Source organism: Medicago truncatula, chromosome 4, assembly GCF_003473485.1.
Source record: "Medicago truncatula cultivar Jemalong A17 chromosome 4, MtrunA17r5.0-ANR, whole genome shotgun sequence".
NCBI classification, from domain to species: domain Eukaryota; kingdom Viridiplantae; phylum Streptophyta; class Magnoliopsida; order Fabales; family Fabaceae; genus Medicago; species Medicago truncatula.
This window is the reverse complement of record NC_053045.1, coordinates 14475230-14501814: the sequence shown is the minus strand read 5'-3', so window position 1 is coordinate 14501814 and position 26585 is coordinate 14475230. Positions and strand designations below refer to the sequence as shown.

The 26585-nt window shown below is 32.2% G+C and overlaps 2 protein-coding genes and 1 long non-coding RNA gene across 3 annotated transcripts; 1 reads left to right on the top strand and 2 right to left on the bottom strand.

The window, feature by feature from the left end:
• Nucleotides 1-1971: 1971 nt before the first annotated feature.
• LOC112421000 (TNF receptor-associated factor homolog 1a-like) lies at nt 1972-8470 on the bottom strand. The gene is made up of 9 exons (XM_039832642.1): nt 8466-8470; nt 7353-7718; nt 6467-6774; nt 6180-6351; nt 5951-6093; nt 5745-5868; nt 5429-5581; nt 2736-3095; nt 1972-2413 (listed from the first exon to the last, which is right to left on the bottom strand). Exons 1-9 carry the CDS (start codon nt 8468-8470, stop codon nt 2326-2328), a joined length of 1719 nt encoding a protein of 572 aa, XP_039688576.1. The 3' UTR covers nt 1972-2325.
• Nucleotides 8471-12100: 3630 nt separating this feature from the next.
• Nucleotides 12101-21791, top strand: LOC112421361 (uncharacterized). Its single transcript, XM_024782879.2, has 14 exons — nt 12101-12680; nt 12923-13045; nt 13311-13426; nt 14046-14221; nt 15054-15143; nt 15759-15815; nt 15906-15969; nt 16186-16236; nt 17786-17854; nt 18522-19385; nt 19471-19606; nt 20195-20470; nt 20552-20659; nt 21165-21791. The coding sequence occupies exons 10-14, from the start codon at nt 18526-18528 to the stop codon at nt 21567-21569; spliced, it is 1785 nt and encodes a 594-aa protein (XP_024638647.2). The 5' UTR covers nt 12101-12680; nt 12923-13045; nt 13311-13426; nt 14046-14221; nt 15054-15143; nt 15759-15815; nt 15906-15969; nt 16186-16236; nt 17786-17854; nt 18522-18525; the 3' UTR covers nt 21570-21791.
• A 3258-nt stretch (nt 21792-25049) lies between these two features.
• On the bottom strand, nt 25050-25939 carry LOC120580308 (uncharacterized). The gene is made up of 3 exons (XR_005646025.1): nt 25782-25939; nt 25608-25651; nt 25050-25092 (listed from the first exon to the last, which is right to left on the bottom strand). It is a non-coding gene; the product is annotated as an uncharacterized lncRNA (long non-coding RNA).
• Nucleotides 25940-26585: the final 646 nt, after the last annotated feature.

The window sequence follows — 26585 nt, the reverse complement described above, 5'->3', positions numbered from 1 at the left end:
CACGCTTTCTTAGTAGTTCTACAAACGGGCAACCCTAATCTACGTCTACCTTACTAAGGGTTTCAAGAGAATGATTATATTAGGCTACAACTTATTTCCTTCAGCTAGACACTTGTTTCCCTAATTACTAACCAATTAATTCCAAGGTTCAACCCAATCTTAATAGTTTTTAGCCACTAAGCACCTACGTCTAGGTCAACAATTCTTATGGTATCTTTGGCTAATTAATAATCACTTACTTTCTCATCTGATAAAAGAACATTCTAATACTATGTTGTTGTTCTTCCTAAAAGAAGGGTTGTGGGGACCAAATCTGAGGTTATTTTAGTAGTAAATCTTGTCTCTTTCAAGAGAATAAAGAATGACTATAGATTAAATATAGAAAGTTCAGAAAAAGGAAAGGAATAGAGAGAGAAAACTAACCTGATTTTCTTGAGAGAAGAGAGTTTTGTGGTGTGAGTTTATGTTTAGCTAAGAATCTTATTTATAGGCAGATGAGAAGCGTAGGTGTACACTAATTAAAAAATATCACACGGTTTCTCTTTCTGAAATATCTATTTCTTTTTATTATTATTTTAAAAACAAATTTTGAGAAAACGTGGGGAGAAAATATACAACTTTTTTTTTTTCTTTTCTAACTAAATTTTTTTTGTTATTTGCACTCCTTTTTTTTGTTTTTCTTTCTTTCTCCTTTTCTTTTTATCCAATAAAATTTAATTATTAATAAAAAATTATATCATATTTATTTGTCTTTATTTTTATCTTCGCGTATTTTAAAATAATTACACTATTATGTTTTATATTTTTAACTACATTTGAATATAGACTTAAAATTTTAGGATGTTACAAGTTAAGTTATTTAAAGTAATGAATTAAATTATTGTATATTTTTTAATCAAGCATTTTACTATCCATTTGTAAACTTTCGAGTTAATGGACAAGATGCCCAATCTGAATCACAATAGCAACTAGGGTGAGATCATTTTCTTTTGGGAAAATAATTCCATGACCTGGTGAAAATTTGAGGTATCTTAGAACACGCATAAAAGCGTCCCAATAAGCTTGTTGTGAGAATTGCATAAATTAACTCGAGATGTGGACAAAATAAGTAATCGTTGGCCGAGTTATGGTGAGGTAAATTAAGCGACCAATAAGTCTATGATAGGGTGGAGGATCAGGATATGGAGGGCCTGAATCAAGAGTAAGTTTTTGATTCTCTTCCAAAAAAAATGTAGATGGTTTGTAGTCTAGAATTTTGCACTCACTTAAGATTAGGTGTGTTCGTGATGCGGTTTGGTTCGATTTTAAGCATAAAAGTCATCCAAACCGCGAGATAATAAAACATACAGTTTGATTTGATTCGGTTGATTTTTAAAAAGTCATCCAAACTGTGACATGAAGGGGACTCTTTAATCCAAACTGAGTATTTCAAGATCCTTCGTATAGAAACATTTGCACAAGTATTGTTTAAAGTCACTGCATACAGAAGTGTCATTTCCTGCAATCACGAGATCATCAACATATATCAATACAATCAAGAAAGCATGTCCTCTTTGAATATGTGAACAAACTGTGACATGAAGGGGACTCTTCAATCCTTTAACATTTATCTTCTCTCGTCTAAAAGTGATTTTTTTTTTTTTTTTTTACAAAAGACACAAGATAAAAAATGTTGAAGTGTCAAGATTAAAATGAAGCATAATTGTATTTTTGTAGGTAATTAACTTTTTATTTGAAGGAATTAGATTTTTATTTCAAAACGGTAAAAAAAAAAAAAAAATGACACGCCTAAAGATTAGAATGCCACATAATTACCAGCTTATTCCTTCTCTCGATTCTCTGTCGCATGCAGATTTGAAAAATATGATAATTATCTCAACAAAGAACCTAGCAGATAGTATCAAATTAATCACGACAAGTTCGTGATCTTCCATCACCATTCACCACCAACACCATTTATGGTGGAAAAACAACGACGTATCATGTTTTAATTTGTTGTTTGTAAGGATGATAGGTTAGGTTCGTTCCTACACAAGAATTTCTTTATATCTGAGAGAACCTTCTAAAGAATATGTTCTTGTTTCAGTGCTACTTTCTACATATGTAGCTACTTCATAGATCTCATGATCAATTTTTTTTTCTTTCTTTTCCCCTTACATATCTTCTGTGGATCGTCAAATACAGTCAAATCCACAATTCGACCGCTGTCTATTCGAAAAACACACTGCTTCGCCTAATTTCCCGTATCTACGGCTTTTTGTCTGTCTTACCCACTAGACTACTCCACATAGAGACGGATCCTCTTCCAATTCTGCCGCAATGGATTCAATTTGCAGGCGACACCTTTTTCTTTCCTTTTTTGTTCGATTTCTTTTCAAGCTCACTTTTAGTAAAGTTCACCTTAATTTTATTCCTGCATCCATTAAATAAATAATTAGAATATGATCAGCCTGCACATTCCAAAAGCCTAGCAACACTATTGTATCACACTTTTTATTATTAACTAATTTTTTAAATTAAGCAATCATATATATACTTAATATAAAAATACAAGATCCCATGTCATTAAATAAATTGTACACTCTCCGGTCACTAATATAAGCAAAAATTCACTTTTTAGATTCATTCAATTAATAATGTATGTTGTCTTTATTATATGTCACATACATCATTAATTGAATGTATCTAAAAAATAGATTTTTGCTTATATTAGTGACCGGATGATGTATACGTACCTGAATACATAGTCAAGAACAAATATTTCCACAATCATGCAACCCAACTTTGTGACATAATTTTCATAATCCTCTTCAGTAGGTGTAATTACCATTATAGGTTTATACTCTATACCAACAACGCTATTAAATAGGGATGGAACATCACCAACCAACTCAAACCTATTTTCCTTGATTCTGACAAACTTAGCCGTAGCATTGTTAGCATCTATTGATTTACAACCATTGTATATGTCCATTAGCAAAGGAGATGTCACAACACCATCTAGAAAAAAGTGCTCCACCAAGGCTTCCTTAATTACATCTTCTTCCCAAAACATTTGGTCCTTTTGGTCACTTTTTTTCATGAAAGCACAGAATCTGCAAATATTGAAAAATCATATTAGATTACAAAACATGGGTTCCAAAATTTCATTTCTCATAAAACTGAATTTTGAACTCATGAAGGCCATTATGAATATCTCGTAATGCCCTTTGGGTTAACAAATGCCCCGACCACGTTTCAAGCATTGATGAATGATATTTTTAAGCCTTTCCTAAGATAATTTATTTTGCTCTTCTGTGATTATCTCAAGCTCATCTTCTGATAGTAAATGATGTGTTCAAAACCAAAGAAGTGTGAATAATGAGATTTGAAGTAATCTATGTTGATCCTGTGAAAATTAAAGTAATGCAAGAGTGACCTTGTCCCAAAGATCCTAAAGAGTTATGTGGGTTTCTCAGTTTAACCGGGTATTATAGAAAGACTGCTTCAAATGGAGTGAGGAAGCTCTCAACGATTACGAGGCTTTTTTTTTTTTTTTTTTTTTAAACCGGGTATCTTCTGCATGTGCAACTGTGGAGACTAATCTCTCGAGCCTTGTGAGACCCAAATGGACGGCAAACTCTCCCTTAAGAGTTTTAACGCTGCTGCACGCCCAAGGATGGATTCGAACCCAGGACCTTGGTTAAGCAAGAAGAGACCCATGCCATCTCATCTAAGCGCTCTTGGGTAGGATTACGAGACTTTGAAAAAGAAGATGGACGAATTACCATCATTAACTACGCCTAATTTTAACAAGCCCATTGAGATAGAAACTGACACATCAGGAATCGTATTGGGTGCAGTGCTGATGCAACAGGGAAAATCGTTGGCCTTCTTTAGCCAAGCACTGTCAGACAGAGGCAGATTAAACCTGTGTATGAGAGGGAATTGATGGCGATTGTCCTGGAAGTACTAAAGAGTGAAGGCTTTGCTTGTTGGGGAGCTATTTTTATCATACGCACCGACCATAAAAGTCTAAAGTATTTGCAGGTAAAGAGATTGTTGAATGGTGAACAGCAAAAGATGGGTGACAAAGTTGTTGGGATATGCCTTTGAAACCCAATCCTAAAATAATTCGTCCCTTCCCAACTTATATCTTTTTTTGAAGGAAATATGCTTATAGCATTTCATTAATAATAAGAGATTCAATACAATCGGGTATATGAAAATAAACAATGGGACTAGCTAGTAACGTGACTTCTCTTGCAAGAACATGAGCAACCCCGTTTGCTTGTCGCCTAACAAACTCCACCCTAGAGTTGGTAAACAAAGAACTGAACAAAGACCGACATGATGAGATAATGCACCCAAATTCAGAAGTGTCGCCTTGATTAGCATGGAATGCATCACAAGTAAGCTTGGAATCCGTTTCAAAACCGACGTTGTCAAATTGCATGTCACTTAGCCACTATAAGGCGGAATGAAGACCCAACGCTTCACCAACATCCACAGAATAAAAACATGGGTAACTAACAACCTTAGCCAAGATAAATGTACCTTCTGAATCCCGAACACAGATACCCACACCAGTACGGTTATAATGAGAGGAAAACGCAGCATCAATATTACACTTATACGTTCCCGGCAAAGGGTGCTGCCAACTAGACGGTGTCACAGATGTCGAGGTGCCAACTGCGGTCGAATTTCCCCCTCCAATGGATGGCTGCAGTTGTTGTTGGGGAATAGGATCAGCTACGGTGGAAACATTAGCAAACTGCCAAATCAACGACCAAATTCTTAGCTCGCTCAACAACTGTGGCGGTTACCTCCGTGACATATCCCAAACTCGAAGATTTCGGTGCTTCCAAATACTCCAAAACGTTGATGTCAATCGTTGATTAAATTCAACAGACAAAGTTTCCAACAAAAGAAAAATAGTAACAGTTGCCGAAGTAGTAGAAGACAAAGTGTGTTGGATAGCTCCCCAAAGGCCTGTCATTTGCCAAACTTGGACAGCAAAAGGGCAATTGAAAAATACATGAGGAAGATCTTCATGATGTGATGGACAACTAACACAGTTTGTAGGATATTGAACGCCCTTGTTAAAAAGACGAACACGAGTCGGAAGACAGCCCCGACACATACGCCACACTAGATTCCCAACTTATATCTAATTAGCTAAGACATTCCTTCAAAAAAAAAATCATATTAACTAAGAAATGCTAAACATACAATAACATAAGTTCATAATATTTATTGTTTTTCGCTTACATGCGACTAATGACGAGATTGTTAGTCATTCCACTATATATTAGTAAAATTTAAATGCTAAACTATATACATACATTAAATTAACAATATCACGTAAGTTTGTGACTCTTTTGTCAATTCCATAATAATAAATAAAATATCATTTTCAACTTGCTCGTAGAAAAAAAGTAAAAAATACCTTGACCACTTATCATTATCTTGAATCAGGCTCTTCAAATTTTCTTTTGTGTTCTCAATAAATCTAGAAAAAATTTTGTGCACAATATGCATACGCGTCAAAAAAAGCTCAGTTCGATACTTCTTTACAAGGAGAGGCGGGAAGAAATTTTCTCTGCGCATTAAAAACAATCATACAATGAGTTGCATGGAATTCAGTGACACCCAATGCTTGTTATTGGTCAATATACTCAGTAATACGGTAAAAATTCTATGAGTATATTGACCAACAATAGTAGAATGAGATTGAGATTTCTAATGCATACATAACGACTTACCCAAACATCTGAATCTGCAATTCTACTTGAACATTACCCTCAGCGTGAAGAAAACCTTTTTCATAGGCACGCTCAAGATGAAATACATATCGCGGGCGAGTCTTACAAACTGAGTGGAATCGATCTGAATAAACTCAAATGAAATAGTTAGTATTAGTAATTCTTTTTTTTTTTTTTAATAATAATAACTTCGTTTGAAAACCTACCTGAACAATCAGTTAGCCGGTAGTTACGGGGGTGAATTATCGCTACTGTGCTCAGTGCATAAAATTTCAACCTTGGAATGTTGTCTCTGTCAGCAAATAACTCAAATCGGAACGAGGTTCTGAACCAATGAGCTATGAAAGTCCTGCATTGGCATATCAATCTTTACTTATATCTTTACAATTATTCACTCTTCAATATATAAAATAGAAAATTAAGAAAGTTGCATACCATTTATACTCTCCAAGTTTAATGACAGAAGAAACGTTACATCCAGAAATCGGCTTTAGTGTCAACAACTCTTTAATATATAGTTTTGACGCATCATTATAATCTTCAACAATGTCATGGGATTTCAAAAGATCCCGAATTTCATTACGAAATATTATTCTAGAGCTGCACACTGAGATTTGAGAGAGAGTGGAAAATAAGTACGAGTATATTTAGGAAATCTTCTTGCTATGTTTAAAGAGATGCTTACCACTTTCTTCCTCTGCCTCCACATACAAAGCAACAACCGTTTCTTGTGCTTTCGACGTACAATTCAGTGACCGCTTTTTTCAATGCGCATTTAACATACAACGCTTGGTGTTTCACAACGAATTCATCAGTTTTCTCTTTCAAAGAAGTAGCAATAAACTCATGCTTTTTTAGGGCACTCATAAACAAATAATTAAGCAAAGCTCTCACACTATCCATTTCCAAATCTGCTGCAATCAACTCATCATTTTGCTTATTCTCTTCTACACATTTATCCTTTTTTTTCCCTTTTTTCTTGGACTTCTTTTCAGTTTCACTTCGAGTAAAGTTCACCTCAATTTTATTCCTGCATCCATTAAATAAATAATTAGAATATGATCAGCCTGCACAGTCTACTGGGTATCAAGCCAAAAGCCTAGCAACACTATTGTATCACACTTTTTATTATTAACTAATTTTTTAAATTAAACAATCATATAAATACTTAATATAAAGAAGGGCTTAATGTGAAAATAGTCCCTGCAAATATCTGACATTTTGATTTTAGTCCCTGTAAAAATATTTTTTTGGTTTTAGTTATATAAAAAATTTGGTTTTGGTCCTTGGTATTTTGTTTTAGTCCTTGTAAAATTGATTCATATTGGATTTGGTCCTTATAATATGTAGAATATTTGATTTTAGTCCCTCAAAATGAGGACTAAAATGAATATTATAGGGACCAATTTCAATATGAAATGATTTTACAAGGATTAAAGCAAAATACCAAGGACCAAAACCAAATATTCTATATTTACAGGGACTAAAACCAAAAAAATATTTTTATAGGGACTAAAACCAAAATGTCAGATATTTGCAGGGATCATTTCCATATTTAAGCCTATAAAGAAACAAGACCCAGGTCAATAAATAAATCATATATGATACCTGAATAGATAGTCAAGAACAAATATTTCCACAATCATGCAACCCAACTTTGTGACATTTCTTTCATAATCCTCTTCAGTAAACGTGATTACCGTTACAGGTTTATACTCTATACCAACAACGCTATTAAATAGGGATGGAACATCACCAACCAACTCAAACCTATTTTCCTTGATTCTGACAAACTTAGCCGTAGCATTGTTAGCATCTATTGATTTACAACCATTGTATAATATGTCCATTAGCAAAGGAGATGTCACAACACCAACCACAAAAAAGTGCTCCACCAAGGCTTCCTTAATTACATCTTCTTCTTCCCAAAACATTTGGTCCTTTTGATCACTTTTTTTCATGAAAGCACAGAAGCTGCAAATATTGAAAAATCATATTAGTTAATTAGCAAACAAAAAATTTGAGGTAGAGTTTGACACCATTGTTTTTTGTTGAATAACAGAACATGGGTTTCAAAATTTCATTTCTCATAAATTAAGAGAAATTAAGAAATAGAAAATTAAGAAATTTGCATACCATTTATACTCTCCAAGTTGAATGACAGAAGAATTTTCTAATTCAGTGAACGGCTTTAGTTTCAACAATTTTTTTTTTATATAGTTTTGAAGCATTAATATCTTCAACCATGTTACGAAAATCTGAGAGAGTGAGGACCTCCATCTTTCTTTCAAAATCAAAAAATTGTATGAAATTTTCTCCTGTTGAAACAAAACCCTATCTTACAATACACGTAAACACTATCACATGAAATTGATTAATAGAGATAGAGATTATTATTATTATATTATAATAATAATAAGATAAGATTCAATTCAAGAGCTCAATACCTACCTGTGTTGCTGCGTTGCCGCCGCTAGCTTCTCTCTCTGCTGCTCTTACGATCGGAACCTAATATTAGGTTTTTGGTGGATTTTATTTATTTGTTTTATAATTTGGAGTGGGCTATTACTTTTCTCACCCGAGTTCAAAAATTACATGTTTGTTAGTTTTTTTTTTTAAATGTTGTGGCATTTTTTTAAATTAAATCTAATTTTTTAGTAAATTAATTATCTAAAAATCTCCAACCCCTTCAACAAACTCAAAACATTATCAACAACTAACTCCATTCTTGAAAAAACACATAATTCTTTTCTTTTAACCAATCTATCATGTGTGATTTAAATTTCTACATTATAGGTAAGAGTGGATATTGAACAACATATAAGTGAGATGACTAATATACTCAAAGTCTTAATATTTTGAGTTTAGACGTAGTGTGAATTTCACGTGTGGGCTTTCTCTTGGTCAAATGTGATGCTCAAACCCATTTTAGGCACTCTAATAACTCCGAACATCGTGATGAATCATTTTGTTTTGTTAACTTTTGGATTTCTCTTGTTTAATATAAGTTTTTGGGAGTCATTCATTTTCATGCAAATGTTTTTATCCAACCTCTGTTATTTTTAATACCTTCACTTTTGTGTTTTTTTTTATATTTTAAAATTATCTGACATTTTTTTATTGAGTTTATTTTTCTGGGTAGAATAATCACTTGTAAATCTCAAAATCCTTCAACTAAACCATAAAATTATCAATAACTCCCTCTATTTTCAATACTTCCACCCACAAAACACTCACTACTTTTTTCTCTATCATTTCTCTCATTTTCAAATTACATTTTCATATTCTTTCTTTTTCTAATTTCATTTCTCTCTTTTCGTGAAAGTTGGAATTATAAACCTTTCTCTCCATGAAATCACCATCAATCCATGTTTAACCATGTTATGCCTCTAACTGACCTTATTTGGTTATGTCATCAAATCACATATGCTTAGAGTCTCAAACTTGAGAAAGATATGTTAATGTGTCAATTATGATTTAAAGTTCCACATTACATGCAATAGTAGATGTTGAGACCCATATAGATGAGATGATCAATATAAGAGTATATGTTTACTTTTTATATTAAATTTAAATTTCTGATTGTTGTTCATTTTCATGCAATATTTTTAATCAATCCCTATTATTTTAAATTTCTTCACTTTGTGTCTTTGGTGGGATTTAACTATAGAAAACTCTAATATATTATGTTGAATTAACAAAATATGTGTTTGATTATTAGAATTTCTTAAATGTTATTGTGTTTTTTAATTAAGTCTAATTTTTGGTAAATTAATTACTCAAAAATCTCCAACTCATTTGACTCACTTTATTCTCTATAAACTCATAGACAAAACACAATTTTTTTTTTAACAAATCAAAAAGAGATATAACAGGAGTAGAGACTGACGCAGTTAAGAAGTTACAACCTTCTAAATAGGAATTTGTCAATCCATGAGTATACCATGAAGTTGCAAAGGTGGTGTAAGATCCCGGATTTTTTTTTTTTTTAAAACGATTTATAAAACAATTCCAAATTTCCTATGTTAATGTATTTCAAATAACTAATTTATTAATAGATGAAAATGGAAAAAAAATGTATCAGCTTCAAAAGAACAAAAGTGAAACTTGTTTAAAGTTCCTAGCAGAAGATAACATGTCTCCGCATTTCTAAACATACTAAATAGTTTAAAGCAACAATTAAAGAACCATAAAATCCTTATTTCAAAATAGATGACGAAAACCCAAAGTGATTTCCCCCGTTCGCGAACAAGCATCAACCATGCATCTTACACATCTTCTTGTGTACCTAAAAGTGTTGGTGTAAGGGGATCAGCTTCCAACCACAACAAAACTAAACTAAACAAGAATTAAAAGTTAGAAAATAAACATATATCATCCTTCTGTCAAAAATTAGATTGGATAAAATAAGTTGCCAAATTAAATTTTCATATAACTTTAGAGGATAAAAGAAATAACATATCAGTTACAAGAAAATTTTACCTTACATTATTTATATGGCCTTAAGCAAGAACATAAATCAAAAGGTAGCAAACCCACTTAATTTAAATCTCCAAACACTAGAAAATTCGGTTTTAGCGACGGAAATTTGTGAGGGCTTAATTTCTGTCGCAAACTGTGACGGATTTTGTGAGGGGTGCTCTTTTGATGTCATTAGCGACGGATTTTACGAGGGACTCTGTCGTCGCTACATATCCGTCATAAATTCCGTCAAAAACGTGACATTACGTAGTTTTGTGAGGGATTTAGCTAGGTTTTTATTCCATCGATAACTATTCCGTTATATATTCCGTCGCAGATTCCCTTAATGGTTTGCGACGTCCTTGGATGCCGTCTCAAAGAGAATTTCGTCTTTTTTTATTAAATGATGAAAAATGTGAATTAATTAAAACTTACGGGTAAGATGAGACTTCAACCCGCGACCTTGGAGGTGCAATCAAGAAAACTTACCACCAGGCCATGCTGACTCAATTGTTATTTCTTTTAATTGTTTTTTATTAGTACTAAGTTATTTTAGGTTTTTTTTTTTGTTGAAAATCTTTCCTTTTCTTCCACTAACAAACACATGACCCCACTAATTTGCATCTTTTTCCTTCATTTTTACTTATTTTTTATTCAAATTTAAATTTGGCTTAAATGTATTTTTGGTCTTCTTATTTACATATTTTTGAAGTTTTAATACCCTTATTTCAAAAACCAACATTTTGATCCTCTATTAAGAAAGTCAACGGATATATTTGGTCCCCCAACAACTTCATTGATGTGACGCTGACTTGGCACAATGATTTGAAAAATATATTTTTATTTTACTTATATATTACAATATTAGTATTCATTATAAAAATTTATCAACAAATCTTCATCTTCAACAACCAACAACCACGTACACATTTGGGGGTTGAGTTTTAAGAGTGCTGATGATGAATTCTAATTAATCTTGTGTTAGTGTTGAATGTTGATGGAAAAGATGAAGGCAGTTATTTTAATTAATTTATAATATAAAAATAAAATAAATAATAATATTAAAAAAAACTTCAAAAATGTGTATATAAAAAACCCTTAAAAAGAAAATTATATCAGTTACACGACTATTATAAAAAAAAAAAATTAAAATAAAAGAAAAAACAAATAGGAATAGTTGGACAACTTGCACCATTTTCTACCCACCCAACCTTTCTTTAATTCTTATTATTTTTTAACAAGCAATGTAAAATTTATAATGTTAATTTTTCCATTTTCAAATTATTATCAAATGTGGTAGAAATTTAAGTTCATACGAATAAATAAATATTTTATAATTTTTTTTAAGGATTGTAATTAAATATTATGAGGTAATTTATAATTTAATTAATAAATTATTTTTGTTTAATGATGCAAAGTTAGTGGGGCATATTTAAGTACTTTTCATTTGAGTCCTTATTAGTGGATTGCCATTGGAGTCATTGAGTCTTTAATAAGTACTTTTATTAATATATTATAAATAAGTGACGTGTAACGTGGGGTCCATTTAAGGAGTCTTTATTAAGGAACTACCATTATGGATGCTCTAAAGGATTGAATGTGAAAAATGTGAATGTGAATTTACTCGTGAATTTATGTTTCAATATCACTTTATTATTATTGTACAAGTATCATGCTTTGAACTTTTTTTATCTGAATTAGATTGTGATGGTAAATGTGAAAAATGCAAAAATGAGAGAGTTATTGAAACGCACCGTTTAACTTGTAAAATAAAAAATTAATAATAATTAAAAAAATTAAATTTATGAAACTAGTAATAAATTTATAAAGGTATTTTGGTAAATTAGTAAATACTGACTTTCCCATATAGATTTTAAAAGAATTTTCCCCATTTCATTCTTCACTTCTCTTTCTAAGAAAACCCTCCCTCTCCCTCTGTTTTCTCTTCTTCCCTCACGTGTTCCTCCATCCTTCACCTCAATTTATCTAATTCTTCTCAAATCAAGTAGAAATCAACATTCAATCCCATTTTCACACTCCAATTGGCAAACTAAACTAGAATCCAACTTTAAATTTCTTCCCCTCCCTTTTATTCCTCTCAGCCGAACCCTCTTTAAGAAAGAAAATTGGAAAAGTTCATTGTTTAAGCTCATCAAAAACATTGCATGTGAAGCCTGACTGATTTGTTGTGTTGTTTGGTTGCTGCAAGAGCTTGGGTACTAACTACTGACTATGGGTGATTCATTCTCTAAAGGAAGTAGTTGAAGTGGAAGGTTGAGAGAAAGCTAGGGCTTTATCAAGGAAGTTGATGCATAAACTAAAAGTTGAAATTTAAGCTAAACTAAGTTGTTCTGAGACTAGGGCTGGTACAAAGATTATGGATGATGAAAAAGGGTTTCAAGGGGATATTAGAAGTGGTTTTTGCTGCTATTTGGAATGCGAACATGTAAACAGAAGCAAGAATCAATGATTGAGGTATGAATTTTTAAGTTGTTTGGACATGTTCGGATATTTGGGTTGTATCATTTAGTGTGTAACTGTTTTTCTCTCTCTTAAATGAAGGGTGTAAAGAATTAAAAAGAGTTATGTCAGATTTGAACTTTAGTACCCACAAGGTGTTTGTGGAAACGTGGCAAAGGAAAAAATATTAGCAGAATTACAATGTTTATAAATCAAGCTCATACTTATGGTTAATATAATGTTTTGATTTGATGTAGCTAGGAAACTTAGAGAAAGAAACAATAAAATGGTGTAGGGGGATACTCAGGAATAGCCAAACCGCAATTCAGGTTCTTAAGGTAGCTATTAATGCAGTCGATGATGGGCACGCCGAACTTCAGGTATATCACTATTCATGTACTATTAATATTCCATAGTATATAGTTTCTAAACAACATAGATGATTATTCTGAAAATACCAAATGCATTGCAATATGTTTCCCTTCATATCAATATGTTTCTCTCAATTATAGGAAATGGGTGGAAATGTAAATTACAGGATGAAAATGTAGTGCTCTTTAAATTTTACGAGAACCTATACATTGTTCCTCACATAGGTATTCATTTATAATGCTTTGATGTTCTAACTTATGCCCCACTGTATAGGATGCAAAGCCTGTTGCTATTGAAAAAAGAGTAAGAAAGATAGCTCCGATTCTAACGATGAAGATGATGATACAAGCTCTGAAGAAGAGAAGAAACTTGTGGCTGCTAAGAAAGAGGTTAGTGAATCGGTTGAATTTTATATTTTGAATTCATATACTTATATCTATCTCGCTTGTGGTGATTATCACTATAAAAAATCTTGGTTTGTGTTTATGATGGGGAGTAATAGTAGAGGAAAAGATGGTGAAGGAACTTCTGGAATTAACAGGGTTAATGATGATGATGATAGCTATGAATATTTACAAGAGATGAATTTTGTGTCTTATGAAACACTTCTTCACAATAATATGAATACCAATGGTTTTGTAGTTCCCTTTGTCATGCAACATATTAGAGACACGTGATCCTTTTTTCATTTTCTTTCAATTTCTTTTATTTTAGAGAGATTTTTTATGATAATAAATTTGTGAATTTTTGGAGACACTTCTAAACAAATTTTATGATAATGAATTTGTGAATTTTTCATCACATCCAAGTTTCTCGTGCGTCTTACTTTCGGATTGTAAATCCAAAAAAAAACGTGCAGGGAGGGAGTATCTTATGCTTTTTTAGAAATTTGTTTTATTCCTAGGACGCGGTATATATGTAAGAAATAAAATGTAAATACGGCCACATTTGACATGCTGATATTGTACATTTTGTCTCCCGACTAATGAGTGGTATAAATTTTGGCAGGAACCACTTGTGCTACAGTTCTTATCCGAGTAATATTTACGGAAGGATGCAAATCAGTAGCAGCTGGAATGAATGCAATGGATCTGAGACGAGGTATAAATATGGATGTTGATGTTGTTGTGACAAACTTGAAAAGCAGAGCACGAATGATCGACACTTCTGAAGAAATAGCTCAGGTATGTGTATCAAATTTTTAGAGCTAACAGGCATATTCCAAGAAAGTGGTGACAACCTCAAGGACTGCAGGACAGTAGTTTTTATGAGTTTTGTATTTTTAATCGACACTTCTGAAGTAATTTTTTAGTTTTTATCATCGAGTTTCATGATTCAATGTTTTGTTTTGTATCTTTTCCTGGATGTATATGTGAATATACACAAATTAAATTTCAATTTATGTGCGATGATAAAAATGTTTGATTTTTAGTAACTTTTACTTTTCAGTCCATCTGTGCATTTTGTTTTTGCTGCATGATTTGGATACTTTTGAAGGGGGCATATATAGATAGAGATAGCATTTGTGCTAGCATTTTTATATGGTTTCTTGGTATGCCAGAAAATTAGTCCCATAATGAAGTTGCAGGAGGAATGGTAGTAATGCAGAAACGAATATAACGTTCTTTACTGAAGATTTTTCATTCAAGTGGCATTAACCTCATTTAAGTGACTTTATCTTGGTATTAAAATCGTGTAATTCGCTACATGTTATGTTTGGAAAGGTTTCTAAGTTTTAGTTATTCACTGTTGTAGAAATTCCCTTTTTGTGGTGTTTTTGGAGAAGAAAATAATGCATAATGAGGATCATTGGTGGCAGATAGATAGATGGAACATTTTTTATGATTTCGTTCTATTCTATTTATAATTGATTTGGCTATTTGATTTTTTGTTGTTTATGTTTGGTTTTCGATTGCATTGTTATAGGATATTTTCTATGAAGCTATTTTATTTATAACAGATATGGCTATTTGATTTTTTACGGCTTATGTTTTGTTTTCCATTGTGTTGTTATAGAATATTGTCTTCGATGCTCCAACTCAGTCACTGAACCTTGAGAAGGTTGATAAATTTGCTGAATCCTCGAAATCAGTTCTGATTCCTACGGTATGTCAAAATTATTGTCTCAAATGGTTTCTGGTACATTGTTTGACAATGTTGTTTCTACCGATGTATGGAAATTTGCAGTGCTGAAAGTGGTTTGTATTTTCAACTTTTAGTAGCCAAAATCAATACCTTGGTTTTACCAAGTTTTAAAGAGGCCAAATGGCTGGACTGGTTTTATAAGTAACAAGTGATGCAGGGGGTGCAAAATATGTCACATAATGGCTGCTTGATAGGTCTGTTATTGTTAGTTAAGTAGTTATTTAAGAGGTTAGTTATTTGGTAAATGGGCAGTTAGTAGCTGAGTTGAGACTTGAGAGGTAGTTAGGCCAAATAATATCCGAAAACCTGCCATATATACAGACATACTACTTTGTGTCATTCCCTTTATGTTTGAATTTTAGATGGATTTTGTTACCACGTGGAGATGTAGCAGACCATCTCAAACCTATATCTTTGAGCTAAGATGAGACAAAAACCTATATAATGAAGGTTATTGGAGGGCCAATTTATTTTGGAGATGGATTAGAGTTATTGTCACCTAATAAGGTATTAGTTGCTGGAATGGAGTTAATAATCATTGTTTGATTTATGTGTTTGTTCATCCTTAATTTGCAGGATCATTGTAGCTTTTCTCACAGTACTAGAAAAGTTTTCTAATGTAGTTATTGGGTGGTGAGTCCTTGAGTTTTTAGTTATTTGTATATTGTTCAATTTTGATCAATAAGATTTGTACAAAAAATTAATGCCGGAACTTATATGAAGGTTGCCCATGTATGGAGAATTGAAGCTTGCCCTATTCATATTCATGTGGTATCCCAAAACTAAGGTAAGAACATAACATGTTTGAGGGAATGTCTATTTGGACACTTAGTTTCACCCTGGATGGAGTACATATTTATTTGTGAATGGTGAAAATTGATGTCCATATCTAAACTACTAGATCAAAATAGGCAGCAAGTGTCAGATATTCTTTTCCTCCAATGGTTCAAATTCTGTTGAAATCTTCAATCACTTATTTACTTTTTTGTTTGGGATGTTCCAGGCCTAGAGGCGGTCGAGGTGGAGGTCCTGCCTTGCGGAATCGTGGCACTGGGTAAGTTTCTGAGATCAATAGTGATTAGTACTTTGTTTATTTATTTTAGTGAAATCTGTAAATTTAACTTGTTACCTATTCACTGAACTCCTCGTTTCGTATCCATTTTCGAAGAAAAAAAACCTCTTTTTAAAGCAAAATAATCACTTTTATATCAGTTTCTTATAAAAAAAAGATTACTTTTTTAAAACAAAATAATCACTTTTGTACCAGTTTGATAAATATTTACAAAAAAAAAAAAAAAAAGAGAGAGCATCTAAAAGAAAAACCTAACAAATGCTTAAAATCATAAGCATTTTTTCAGTAGCTTCTTAGAAAGCTACGCAGACAAGAAATTAGCGAAAGAGACTCCTTTACACAATAAACCAAACCTAAATCAAAGAGGTGGAAAATACGTAAAAAAAAAATTAAGGCTAAATGAAGAAAAGTAAATTACACCAACTATAGAAAAGCAAGGTTATGGCTAAGCAATAGGTAATTCTCAAAAAGAAGATAAACTAATGCAATACTAAACATAAAATGTTTTTATGTTCTACTAGACTCTAGACAATGTCATTGATTCAAAGTTGAAACTTTGATTCAAAGTTACTCTTTATTTCTAATCTAAAATCAAAATAAAATGGGTTTCAATAAAATTTAGGAAGAAGTTTTCATAACATCTTCCTAATCACATGTTGAAACTCGTGTTGGGAAGATTCTTCTCCTTCTTCTGGAAATTTGTTCAAATCAAATTCGCAATCTGCTTCATCGTTTAAATCAAAATCCTTTAGCACTCTTGGTAATTTTTTTTCTTCTTCGTTGCCATTTTTTTCTTGTATCTTTTTAAACACAGCTTCAACCATATCTTGAAAATTTTTCAACTCAAATTGATACTCTTCTTCGGTTAAATCATGATCCATTAGAACTCTTGATGAAACTTCTCCTTCTTCGTTGCAAATTTTTTCTTGTATCTTGTCAAATGAATCTTCAACTATTTCTCATTCTCCTTCACTTTTTTCAAACGAATCTTCCACTCTTTCTTCTTTTTGAATATTCATAGAGTCTTTTATTTTTGCCATCGGATTTGTTATTCTAATTTGCACTTAAATTTTTAACAACATTACAGTCTTATTTATATAATTTCTACTCTCACTATTATATGTAACAAAAGTTTGTTATAAAATCCCTCAATAAAAAAAGTTTGTTATAAAAAAAAAAAAAAACTTGGATTTTTTCAGATACGATGGTTTCATTATTATATAAATAACAAAACACCACTTTCTCCCTCGCATCGTTCATTCTTATTATAACAAACAAATACATAACAAAACTCTAAAGTTTTTCCTCATTCACCCATCAACCAGCAATCGCTCATACCAAAATCCATTCATCCTTCATCTATCTAACTCCCAAACAGGTCCCCCAATCGATTCCTAATCTAATTTCCCCTCTCTAATTTCCAAATTCATTTGCCCTAAATCTTCACATCATCAATCTAATTCCCAAAACCTTCAATCAGCAGGTCACTTCGATCAGATTATTGCTAATCTTACTTTGCTGCTGCAAACAGGTTCCTAAATCCTTCACTTTGCTCGGGCCGTTGCTCACTTAGCTCATCTCACTTGGCTGCTGCAAACAGGTTCCAAACTCTTTTTTCTCCTTCTCTTGTTTTTATGTTGTAAACTATGCTAACTGAATTGGGTATGCACAATTTGAATGCCTATATGTTAAGGTTTTGATTTGGGTTGGCTCGGTGTCATCAAAACCAAAGCACGCAGCACAATTCAATCTTTGGAAAAAAATGTACCCGAAACAACTCATGCATACTAGGATGATGCTGAACAACAAATGCATGTGTTTGTTTCAGATGATGATTTTCAACAATGCATTGTTGACACTAATGGTGTAGAAGAAGTAGTACCAATCTCTGTCTTGGACCAACTTGATTTAGAGATAGAAGAACAATATGACGAGTTTGAGGAGGAGGAGGAGGAGGAGGAGGAGGATTATGAAGAAGTAGAAGTAGAAGTAGAAGAAGAATTAGAAGTGGAAGAAGAAGAAGATGATGAATTTAGAAGAGGAAAAAGAAGGAGAACAATATGACTAGTCTTTTTTCTATTGTTATGTTAAATTTTTTCAACAAATCCTTATGTGTGATTCTTATGCATATTAATGGAAAATGCTAATTGTGCTTATGTTTTAATTTTGTGTGCCTTTTAACTTATGCCCATGTCTAATTTTGTGCGCCTTTTAACTTCTTTTTTTTTATGTACAGTAGTTAATTACCTAGTTTTATATGTATATAGATAGATGGAAGACAATGATATTACAAGGAGCAGTGGAAGAGGTGCTGGTATAAGCATCAACAAAGTTAAGGGAAATAAGGGAGGTAAGCATAAAACTACTTTGTCACATTCTTCTAGATTACAAGCACCTAGGCCTGCAGACACCCAACAATCCCTATCTACAAAGCAACCTACACATCATCCCATATCTCAAACACATACTAACTTCCCACCTTTCCTCTCTACTTCAAGTCCACAAATGTCTACTGTCCATGCTCCCACTTCTCAAATACCTACAAATATCCAACAACCCCACTCTACAATGAAACCTACACATCATCTTACATCTAAAACACCTTCAAATATCCAACAATCCCTATCTACAAAGCAGCCTACACATCATCCCATATCTCAAACACATACAAACTTCCCACCTTTCCTCTCTACTTCAAGTCCACAAATGTCTACTGTCCATGCTCCCACTTCTCAAATACCTACAAATACCCAACAACCCCACTCTACAAGGAAACCTACACATCATCTTACATCTAACACACCTTCAAATATCCAACTTCCACAACCTACAAGGCAACCGAAACATCATCCCATATCTCAAACATTTACAAATTTCCCACCTTTCCTCTCTACTCCAAGCCCACAAATGTCTACAATTCATGCTCCCACCTCTCAAATACCTACAAATATCCAATCTCCCCACTCTACTCCTAGTCCACCACATCTTTCTAATACACATAGACCATATGATGTTGTATCTGGTGGTGATCCACATGTATCATCATCATCATGTGATGATTCGTATCCGATAGCTGGGAGTACAGATCCTACTGATAGGCGTATATGGATCCGTCCGGGACCACAGTTAACGTAAGATTTTTATAAGATTTTCCGTTTAATTCTATAATAACTTGTATCCTTGTATTTTACTACTTGTTTAATTTTATTTTTATAGGTTTGAGCCTGCTGCTAAGCCCCCACGTGACATTACAAAGATTATGAAACATTTGTTTCAAGGGACTTGGACAACTTATGGAGAGTTAATGAAAAATGACACGGCTCTTGCGGACTTGTGGTATAACGAGTTTCAGGTACTGTCCTTCTCTTCCTCCAACTTATGTTTATCGTCCTCGTTGTTAGATTTGTCGCTCAGTCCATTTGTTATTTGGAATTGTCGGTTGAAGTTATCTTAGTCCATTTTTTATTTGGAATTGCTGGTATATATATTCTATTCCACTGCACTGCCTACCATCATTTTTGGCTCCCTCCCAACTTTGGAGGGTATGGATTGGAATCTGTTACTAGTCTCTTATCAAAATTATAAAATGAAATGTTAGACCAATTAACATATATACAACCCTAATTTTTCAACTGTCGTCGGTACTTCTTTTCTAATTGTCGGTACTTTTCTAATTGTTCAACTGACTTTAATAGTGTCCGGCGGTGGTTAACTGTTGCTGGGTCAACGACAGTTGGAGAAAAAACAATTTCAAAAGTGAAAAGAGGGAATTTTAATGAACATATCTGATAGAACAGAGCTAATAAAACAGAATAAATCAATAGAAACAAGAGAATGGTGGTGAATATTAATAACTCACGAAAAAGTTACAAGTTCCAGAGCAAAGCTCCTAGTGTGATGTCCAGTTTATCCTATATTAATTACATTGCTTGTATTGCAGAGGATATATAAGTGGCTTCCTGAGTATGATCAAGACATAAAGAAGACTTATCATCATAAGACATCTGATGGGTACCAAAATACAATGTATCGGGTACGAAGAGGAATGGACAAAGGCGAATGGATCCCTGCTCTATTGCGTGAAAAATTGGAACAAAATTGGGAAGATAGTAAATGGAAGGACAAAGCAGCAGTTAATAAGCGAAATAGAAGATCCTCTAATGGTCCATTGCACACTTGTGGGTCAATTCCAACAATTGAACATTCTAAAAGATTAGTAAGTAAACAAATTATATTTGCAGTAAAGCATAGTGATTTAAATTAATAATAATACTAATCTATTTATTTTGTACTATAGAAAACTGACTCAAACATGACTCCAAGTTGTTGGGAAGTGTATCTAAAGACACACAAAATGAAAGGTGATCCATCAAAGTGGGTATCCTCCAAATCTCAAATGGTTGCGGTAAGTTACAATTCGATGATATTATCATTTCCGGCCCTTTGTCAAATGAACATAAAACAATTGAAAATTTTCTAGAATTAGTTATATCCTTTTGTGGACTTGGTATGCTGGTGGCAAGTCAAGGTAATTGGAAAAACTTTAAAATTAGTATTTATAATTGTCCTCATGTGTATTGATGCATGCTGCTACACTATAACTCTGCCATCATGTGCTATAATTGTTTTTGGTTATCTAATCATGTATATTGTTGTATATTACATGCTTTTGTGCCATAATTTTTAATGTTATGCATGCTTATTATTGTTCATCAGGTTCTGACTTCTGAACATGATAATCTAATGTTTCTTCACTTGAAAAGAAGTCATGATAACTTGGTTATTAGTTAAAAACTAGTTTTAATTTGTTTAACTTGTTATTGGTTGGTTTATATATGAATTTAATTGTAGTAATTGATTTAATTTCATATTTTTGTACGTAAGAATTAAGACAAACTCTAATTTTGTAGGATGAATATGAAAGACGGATTTTTGAAAGGAACTCACAACAAACAGAGGGGGATGATGTGTCTAATGACTATCAGTCAGACAACTTCATCTTCTTGGACGTAGTTGGAGGAGTCGACAAGAAAGGACGTATTTATGGTTTGGGGACAGAGGTAGGAAAATACAAGCCTTCTTCATCCAGGTCATCTGATGGCATCTCACCATCTGAATATGAGCATATGAGGACTGCAATATCTAAAATGTCAGCTGAAAACATGGAACTCAAGGAACGGTTGAAAACTAACGAGGAATTGATTCGTGCATCACAGGAGGAGTCACGTTTAGCTCGAGAGCAGGCACAACAGTCACAGGAGGATTCACGATTGCTCCGAGAGCAGTTCCAGAAATTAATGGAGTCTTTTACATAAGGCCATTCGCATCTACCTCTTTATCAACCTCATCGTTCGAGTTAGGATTAACATTTGTGTCCACCTACTTGATTATTTATCATATTATTTTGAAAATTTGATTATAACTTTTAGTTTAAAGGAAATGTTCTAATACTATTTAGTAATTATTTCAATATATTTTGATGCAAAAGATAAGTAGTGTGATTCTTCTGAACGCAATCAAAAAGGTTTTTCATCAAATATTAATGTATTTTATCTTGTGATTTTTCATCACCTTGTTTTATATTCCAAAAGTGTTTTGAGAAATAATTGAGAAATTTTTTAAACTAATTTTAAGGGAAAAAAAAAAAAAAACTTATTTGTGACGGAAAATACGAAAGTCACAAAAATTTTGTCTTGCAATGTAGCGTCGGATATCATAGCGACGCTATTCAAATTCCCAGATATTTTGCGAGGGGATTCTTCTCTCAGTTATTTGCAACGGTTTTTTCCCTTAGTGATTTGTGACGGAAACTTTTAACGTCGGTATTTTGTGACGGAAAACTGGTTTACATATATCCATTTTGGCGGGGATTTAGCGACGGAATTTTGGTGTTTACGACCGTGTCTATGACGCCGCAATCAATGACGGAGTTGATATTCCGTTGGTCAATTTCTCCGACCCCCATTATTACGACGGATTTTTGAAGCGTCGCAAAACTCGTCAGGAAGTCGTTTGCTACGGAATTTTAACGCTTTTGCGACGGAAAACGGCCGTCGCTAAATCCGTGTTTTCTAGTTGTGAAAGTCATGTATCAGAATTGTCATAATAAGACATTACTCACCACACTAACTCTTACCTTGCTTTTGTATCTCTATGCACAGGGGTATATATATGTGTGTGTATATATAATGATTAACTTTTCATTTCTTTGTTATTATTATTTTTCTTCTGATTTTCATGTGCACGTGAACAGAAAAATGACACAATCTTTCTATACAAATCTTAATAGACCTTTATGATACACATGTATATGCATGCTCCTAAAACTATATGATCTGGGTATAATTCCTGTCATTAAGGAATCCACACAGAATATAATTGCAATTTCCGCCACTAAGACATTCACACAAAATATAATTGCAATTCTCGCCACTAAGGCACCACACAAATGCATATACCATGCATGATCATGAAAATGCAAGACTAAAACCCGCCACTTAGGTACCACAAAGAATAATAAGTTTAACCCGCCACAAAGGCACACCAAATACATATGTCACGATAATAAAGGTAGATGCAATCCCCGCCACTAAGGCAATCACACAAAAAATAATAGCACATTATCATGCACATGACAAAAGAGGTCTTCCATAAAGTCTTATTTTCTCTTCTTATTATTTTCCTTTAAGCATACAAACAACATATAAATACTTTACAGATTTCTAATTCAATGTCTAATTTTGAGTTGTATGGGGAAGTGCCCTTACCTTAAGTGCCTTCCTTCCTAATATTTAAAGAATTCTACCCAATTGTCGGAACAAGACTTCGAGAATTATTCTTCAATGAGGAGAGTACAAGTGGAAGAACAAAAAGGATGACTTTATTTAGAATGAGATTAAAAGGATTGAAGAAAGAATAGAAGAACAAACAATGAAATCACCCTTACCTCAAGACTGGAATGGGATGAAGCGTCTACATAAAAATTGGCAGAGTTTCAAATGAGAAAATTGTAGCTAGTAGTTTCAATTTTTGGAAGGGAAATGATTTCAGTTTTGTGAGATAAGAAAATTTGGCTGAGTATTGGACTCAGTACTGGAAATTGGAAATATGAAGTGGTGGTAGTTTCAAACAAATTATTAATATTATTACTATTATTATTTTTATGACTATTACTGTTATATACACACATACTACTCTGTACTCAAGTGAGAATGTTTTTATTATGTGAGAATGATATCAATAAATAATAACCCTTGGTTTAAATTATACGGGTGAGATTAAAACAAATTTTTAATTAACTTTTTGTAATAAGCCTAGAGATAGGACACTAAACAAGGGGAAACACCAACATCCAACCTTCATTGGCATCTAGAGAGGCTCCTATCTTATTCAACATATCTAAAAAAAAATTATTAAAATACAGGAAAAATATATACAAGAGGAGCACCAAACAAAAACCATAAAAATAAAATAAAAAGATATAATAAAAAGAAAATCTAAGGGAAGTGAAAGTTAGGCAAACAAAATTTGTCCCTAAAGACATCATTATGAATACCCTGAGTCTCAATGTCCCATAGAGGCCAGCTTGTTTGCACAACAATTGCCTTCACAGTAAATGTAGGAAGAAACAAATACCTCAATGAAAACAAGAATCCCTTGGAACATGTCCTATATGGTGCTCGACAGAGTTGTTGTTGTTTCAACCGTCGTTTTTGCTTTTTATTTAGATAAGGTGTTGCTGGCTCTTCTGCATTATCCATTGCACGTGTTGTTATAATTTATTTATAATGCTTAAAAAAATTATGATAAAACAGACTAAATCGCACGTAGTGGAAAACAACATATGCACTTCTATTTTAGACTTGTCTAATTAATTTACTCAACAATTTTACCATTCAAAGTAATGAGTTTGAAATTAAAATGACTATTTAACAAACATTTTATTTCTACAACATGGAAATTATGATGGGAGTGTTTATTTATTAACAAAGAAAACATCACAACAATTACCGAATCTAGATTTAGTTATAACTATGGGTCTTATATACTTAGTGGTGTAGGTTTTTACTATTCAAAGCATAATTACATCCCATGATTAGTAATTGAAAAATATCATTTTTTACTGTGATTTCATATATAAGATGTCTAGATTTTTGTTGAGTCACTTAACTTGTCATTTAATTTTAAGTCCATTTACTATATGCACTTTTACTTCAAGTCATTTAGATCTATGTATTTTAGTTCTTGTTATTTTAAATTTTCATTGCTTCTAATTAATTTTTCTTTAACTTCAAAATATTTACTTCCAATAAGTTTACCATCGCTTATTCAACCAATTTCATCCATAAATCCTGAACTATTATTGGAGCCATTTTGAAAACTATCCAACAAACAAAATCTCCCAATCACACTAATTACCCTCGGTGAGGTATCATTGTACAGACTATCATAGAATATTTAATATTGAACTTGAACGTGAATATTCTTCCATTACTTATTTTAAACACATAAAAATACATTAAATATATAGATAATTAAATATTCTTCCATTACTTATTTTAAACACATAAAAATACATTAAATATATAGATAATTAAAATTTATTGTGGAGAGTATAACTTGTTGCCGCATTTGCATTTCATTGACTCCGGATAATAACTAGCGCTCTGTGGTGGATGCGTTGGCACAATAACACGTATGCATGTAGTACAATTATCACACCTATTTATGCAATTTGGAGGATGTGACCCAGTCATACTAAGAAGCCTCCTCGACAAAACCTTTGTCTTCTCTGATTTTTTTTTTAGACAACATCTCTTGTCCAATTTTGTTGACATACTGACCAAAAAAATATCACAGTATTACCACAAAATGTTGATAAGTTAATAGAAATACAAATCGTATTTCTTTTATCAAATTTACATATAATAAGAATGAAATTTTTATTTTCTTCATGAATGTTATCAATTCACTTCTTAATAATGATTTTAATCTTAACATGAATCAATTTCAAATATTCAAGAAAGGCAAATCAATGTTATATCTAAAAGAACCAAGAAGCATACCACGATCTCTTTGATACTTGAATTAGCCATAACCAAACTATACTTTTTGGTATTATGAAAGCGTTGAATGTATGAATTACTTATTATACTCTAAAACCTTTACAATATCACTATAATTATTATTTGAGCAGATTTTTTGGACTATATCTCCATATACAATTTCCTTTAATGCAAAGTTAGAGCTAGGTAGCTTAATTAGTTAAAATGAAGTACAATATTGATGTTACATATAATAAGAGTGTAAATAAGACATATTTTGAAGAAGAAAAAAAGATTAAGTAGCAATACCTTATTATCTATAGCAGATCTGAAAAATACATGACACCTGGTATCTACAATGTAAAGGATTCGAGGGTGTTAATTAAATGAAAAAGATGGAATGAGATAATATAAATTTAAATAAAAACAATATATATCATAAGTTAAGAAGGATGGGAGAAGTATTATCAAAGAATTGTATACCTAAACAGGTAACAGGCAACGCAGTAGTACTGGTGAAGATCACGGTGAAAATTGAGAGCAAGAAAAACAAGGCCTGAAAAATATTGGTCGCAGAGATATTAGTATCTCTTATTTTGTTTGTGAAAAGAACAAAAAACTACTTATGATGTTATCAAGAACACCACTAGCTAGTTTGTTTGTGTGAGGACAAAAGCATTGTTAGTCTGTGTATATATATTATATCTAAATGAAAAAACTATATTTTTTTTAAAAATAAATAAATTTTTATTTTTATTTTCTTAATGAAAATTATAGTTTTAACTATTCTAAAATTATATAAAATGGTAAGTTGTTATTTTTGCTTGTGATGAAAAAATTGGTTTTGGTATTTTTATTAATTATTAATATTATTACTTCTTTAAAAAAATTATTAATATTACTACATTTATTATTTTTATGATTATTACTGTTATATACACATACTGGTCTGTACTTAAATGAGAATGTTTTTATTATGTGAGAATGATATCCATAAATAATAACCCTTGCTTTAAATTATATGGGTGAGATTAAAACAAATTTTTAGTTAACTTTTTGTAATAAGGCTGGAGATAGGACACTAAACAAGGGGAAACACCAACATCCAACCTTCATTGGCATCTAGAGAGACTCCATCCTATTCAACCTAACTAGAAAAAAATAATTAAAATACAGGAAAAATATATACAAGAGGAGAACCAAACAAAAACCATAAAAATAAAATAAAAAGATATAATTAAAAGAAAATCTAAGGTAAGTGAGAATCAGGCAAACAAAATTTGTCCC

What these genes read in the sequence shown, in the direction of transcription:
- LOC112421000 (XM_039832642.1), bottom strand. An exon ending in CGTCGAAAGCACAAGAAACG is followed by an intron (nt 6,352 to 6,466) that starts GTTGTTGCTTTG and finishes CTCAAATCTCAG; the next exon opens with TGTGCAGCTCTAGAATAATA. An exon ending in CCGGCTAACTGATTGTTCAG is followed by an intron (nt 5,869 to 5,950) that starts GTAGGTTTTCAA and finishes GAGTTTATTCAG; the next exon opens with ATCGATTCCACTCAGTTTGT.
- LOC112421361 (XM_024782879.2), top strand. Translation starts at nt 18,526, where the DNA reads ATGGAAGACAATGATATTACAAGGAGCAGTGGAAGAGGTGCTGGTATA. An exon ending in CGTCCGGGACCACAGTTAAC is followed by an intron (nt 19,386 to 19,470) that starts GTAAGATTTTTA and finishes TTATTTTTATAG; the next exon opens with GTTTGAGCCTGCTGCTAAGC. An exon ending in CCAAATCTCAAATGGTTGCG is followed by an intron (nt 20,660 to 21,164) that starts GTAAGTTACAAT and finishes CTAATTTTGTAG; the next exon opens with GATGAATATGAAAGACGGAT.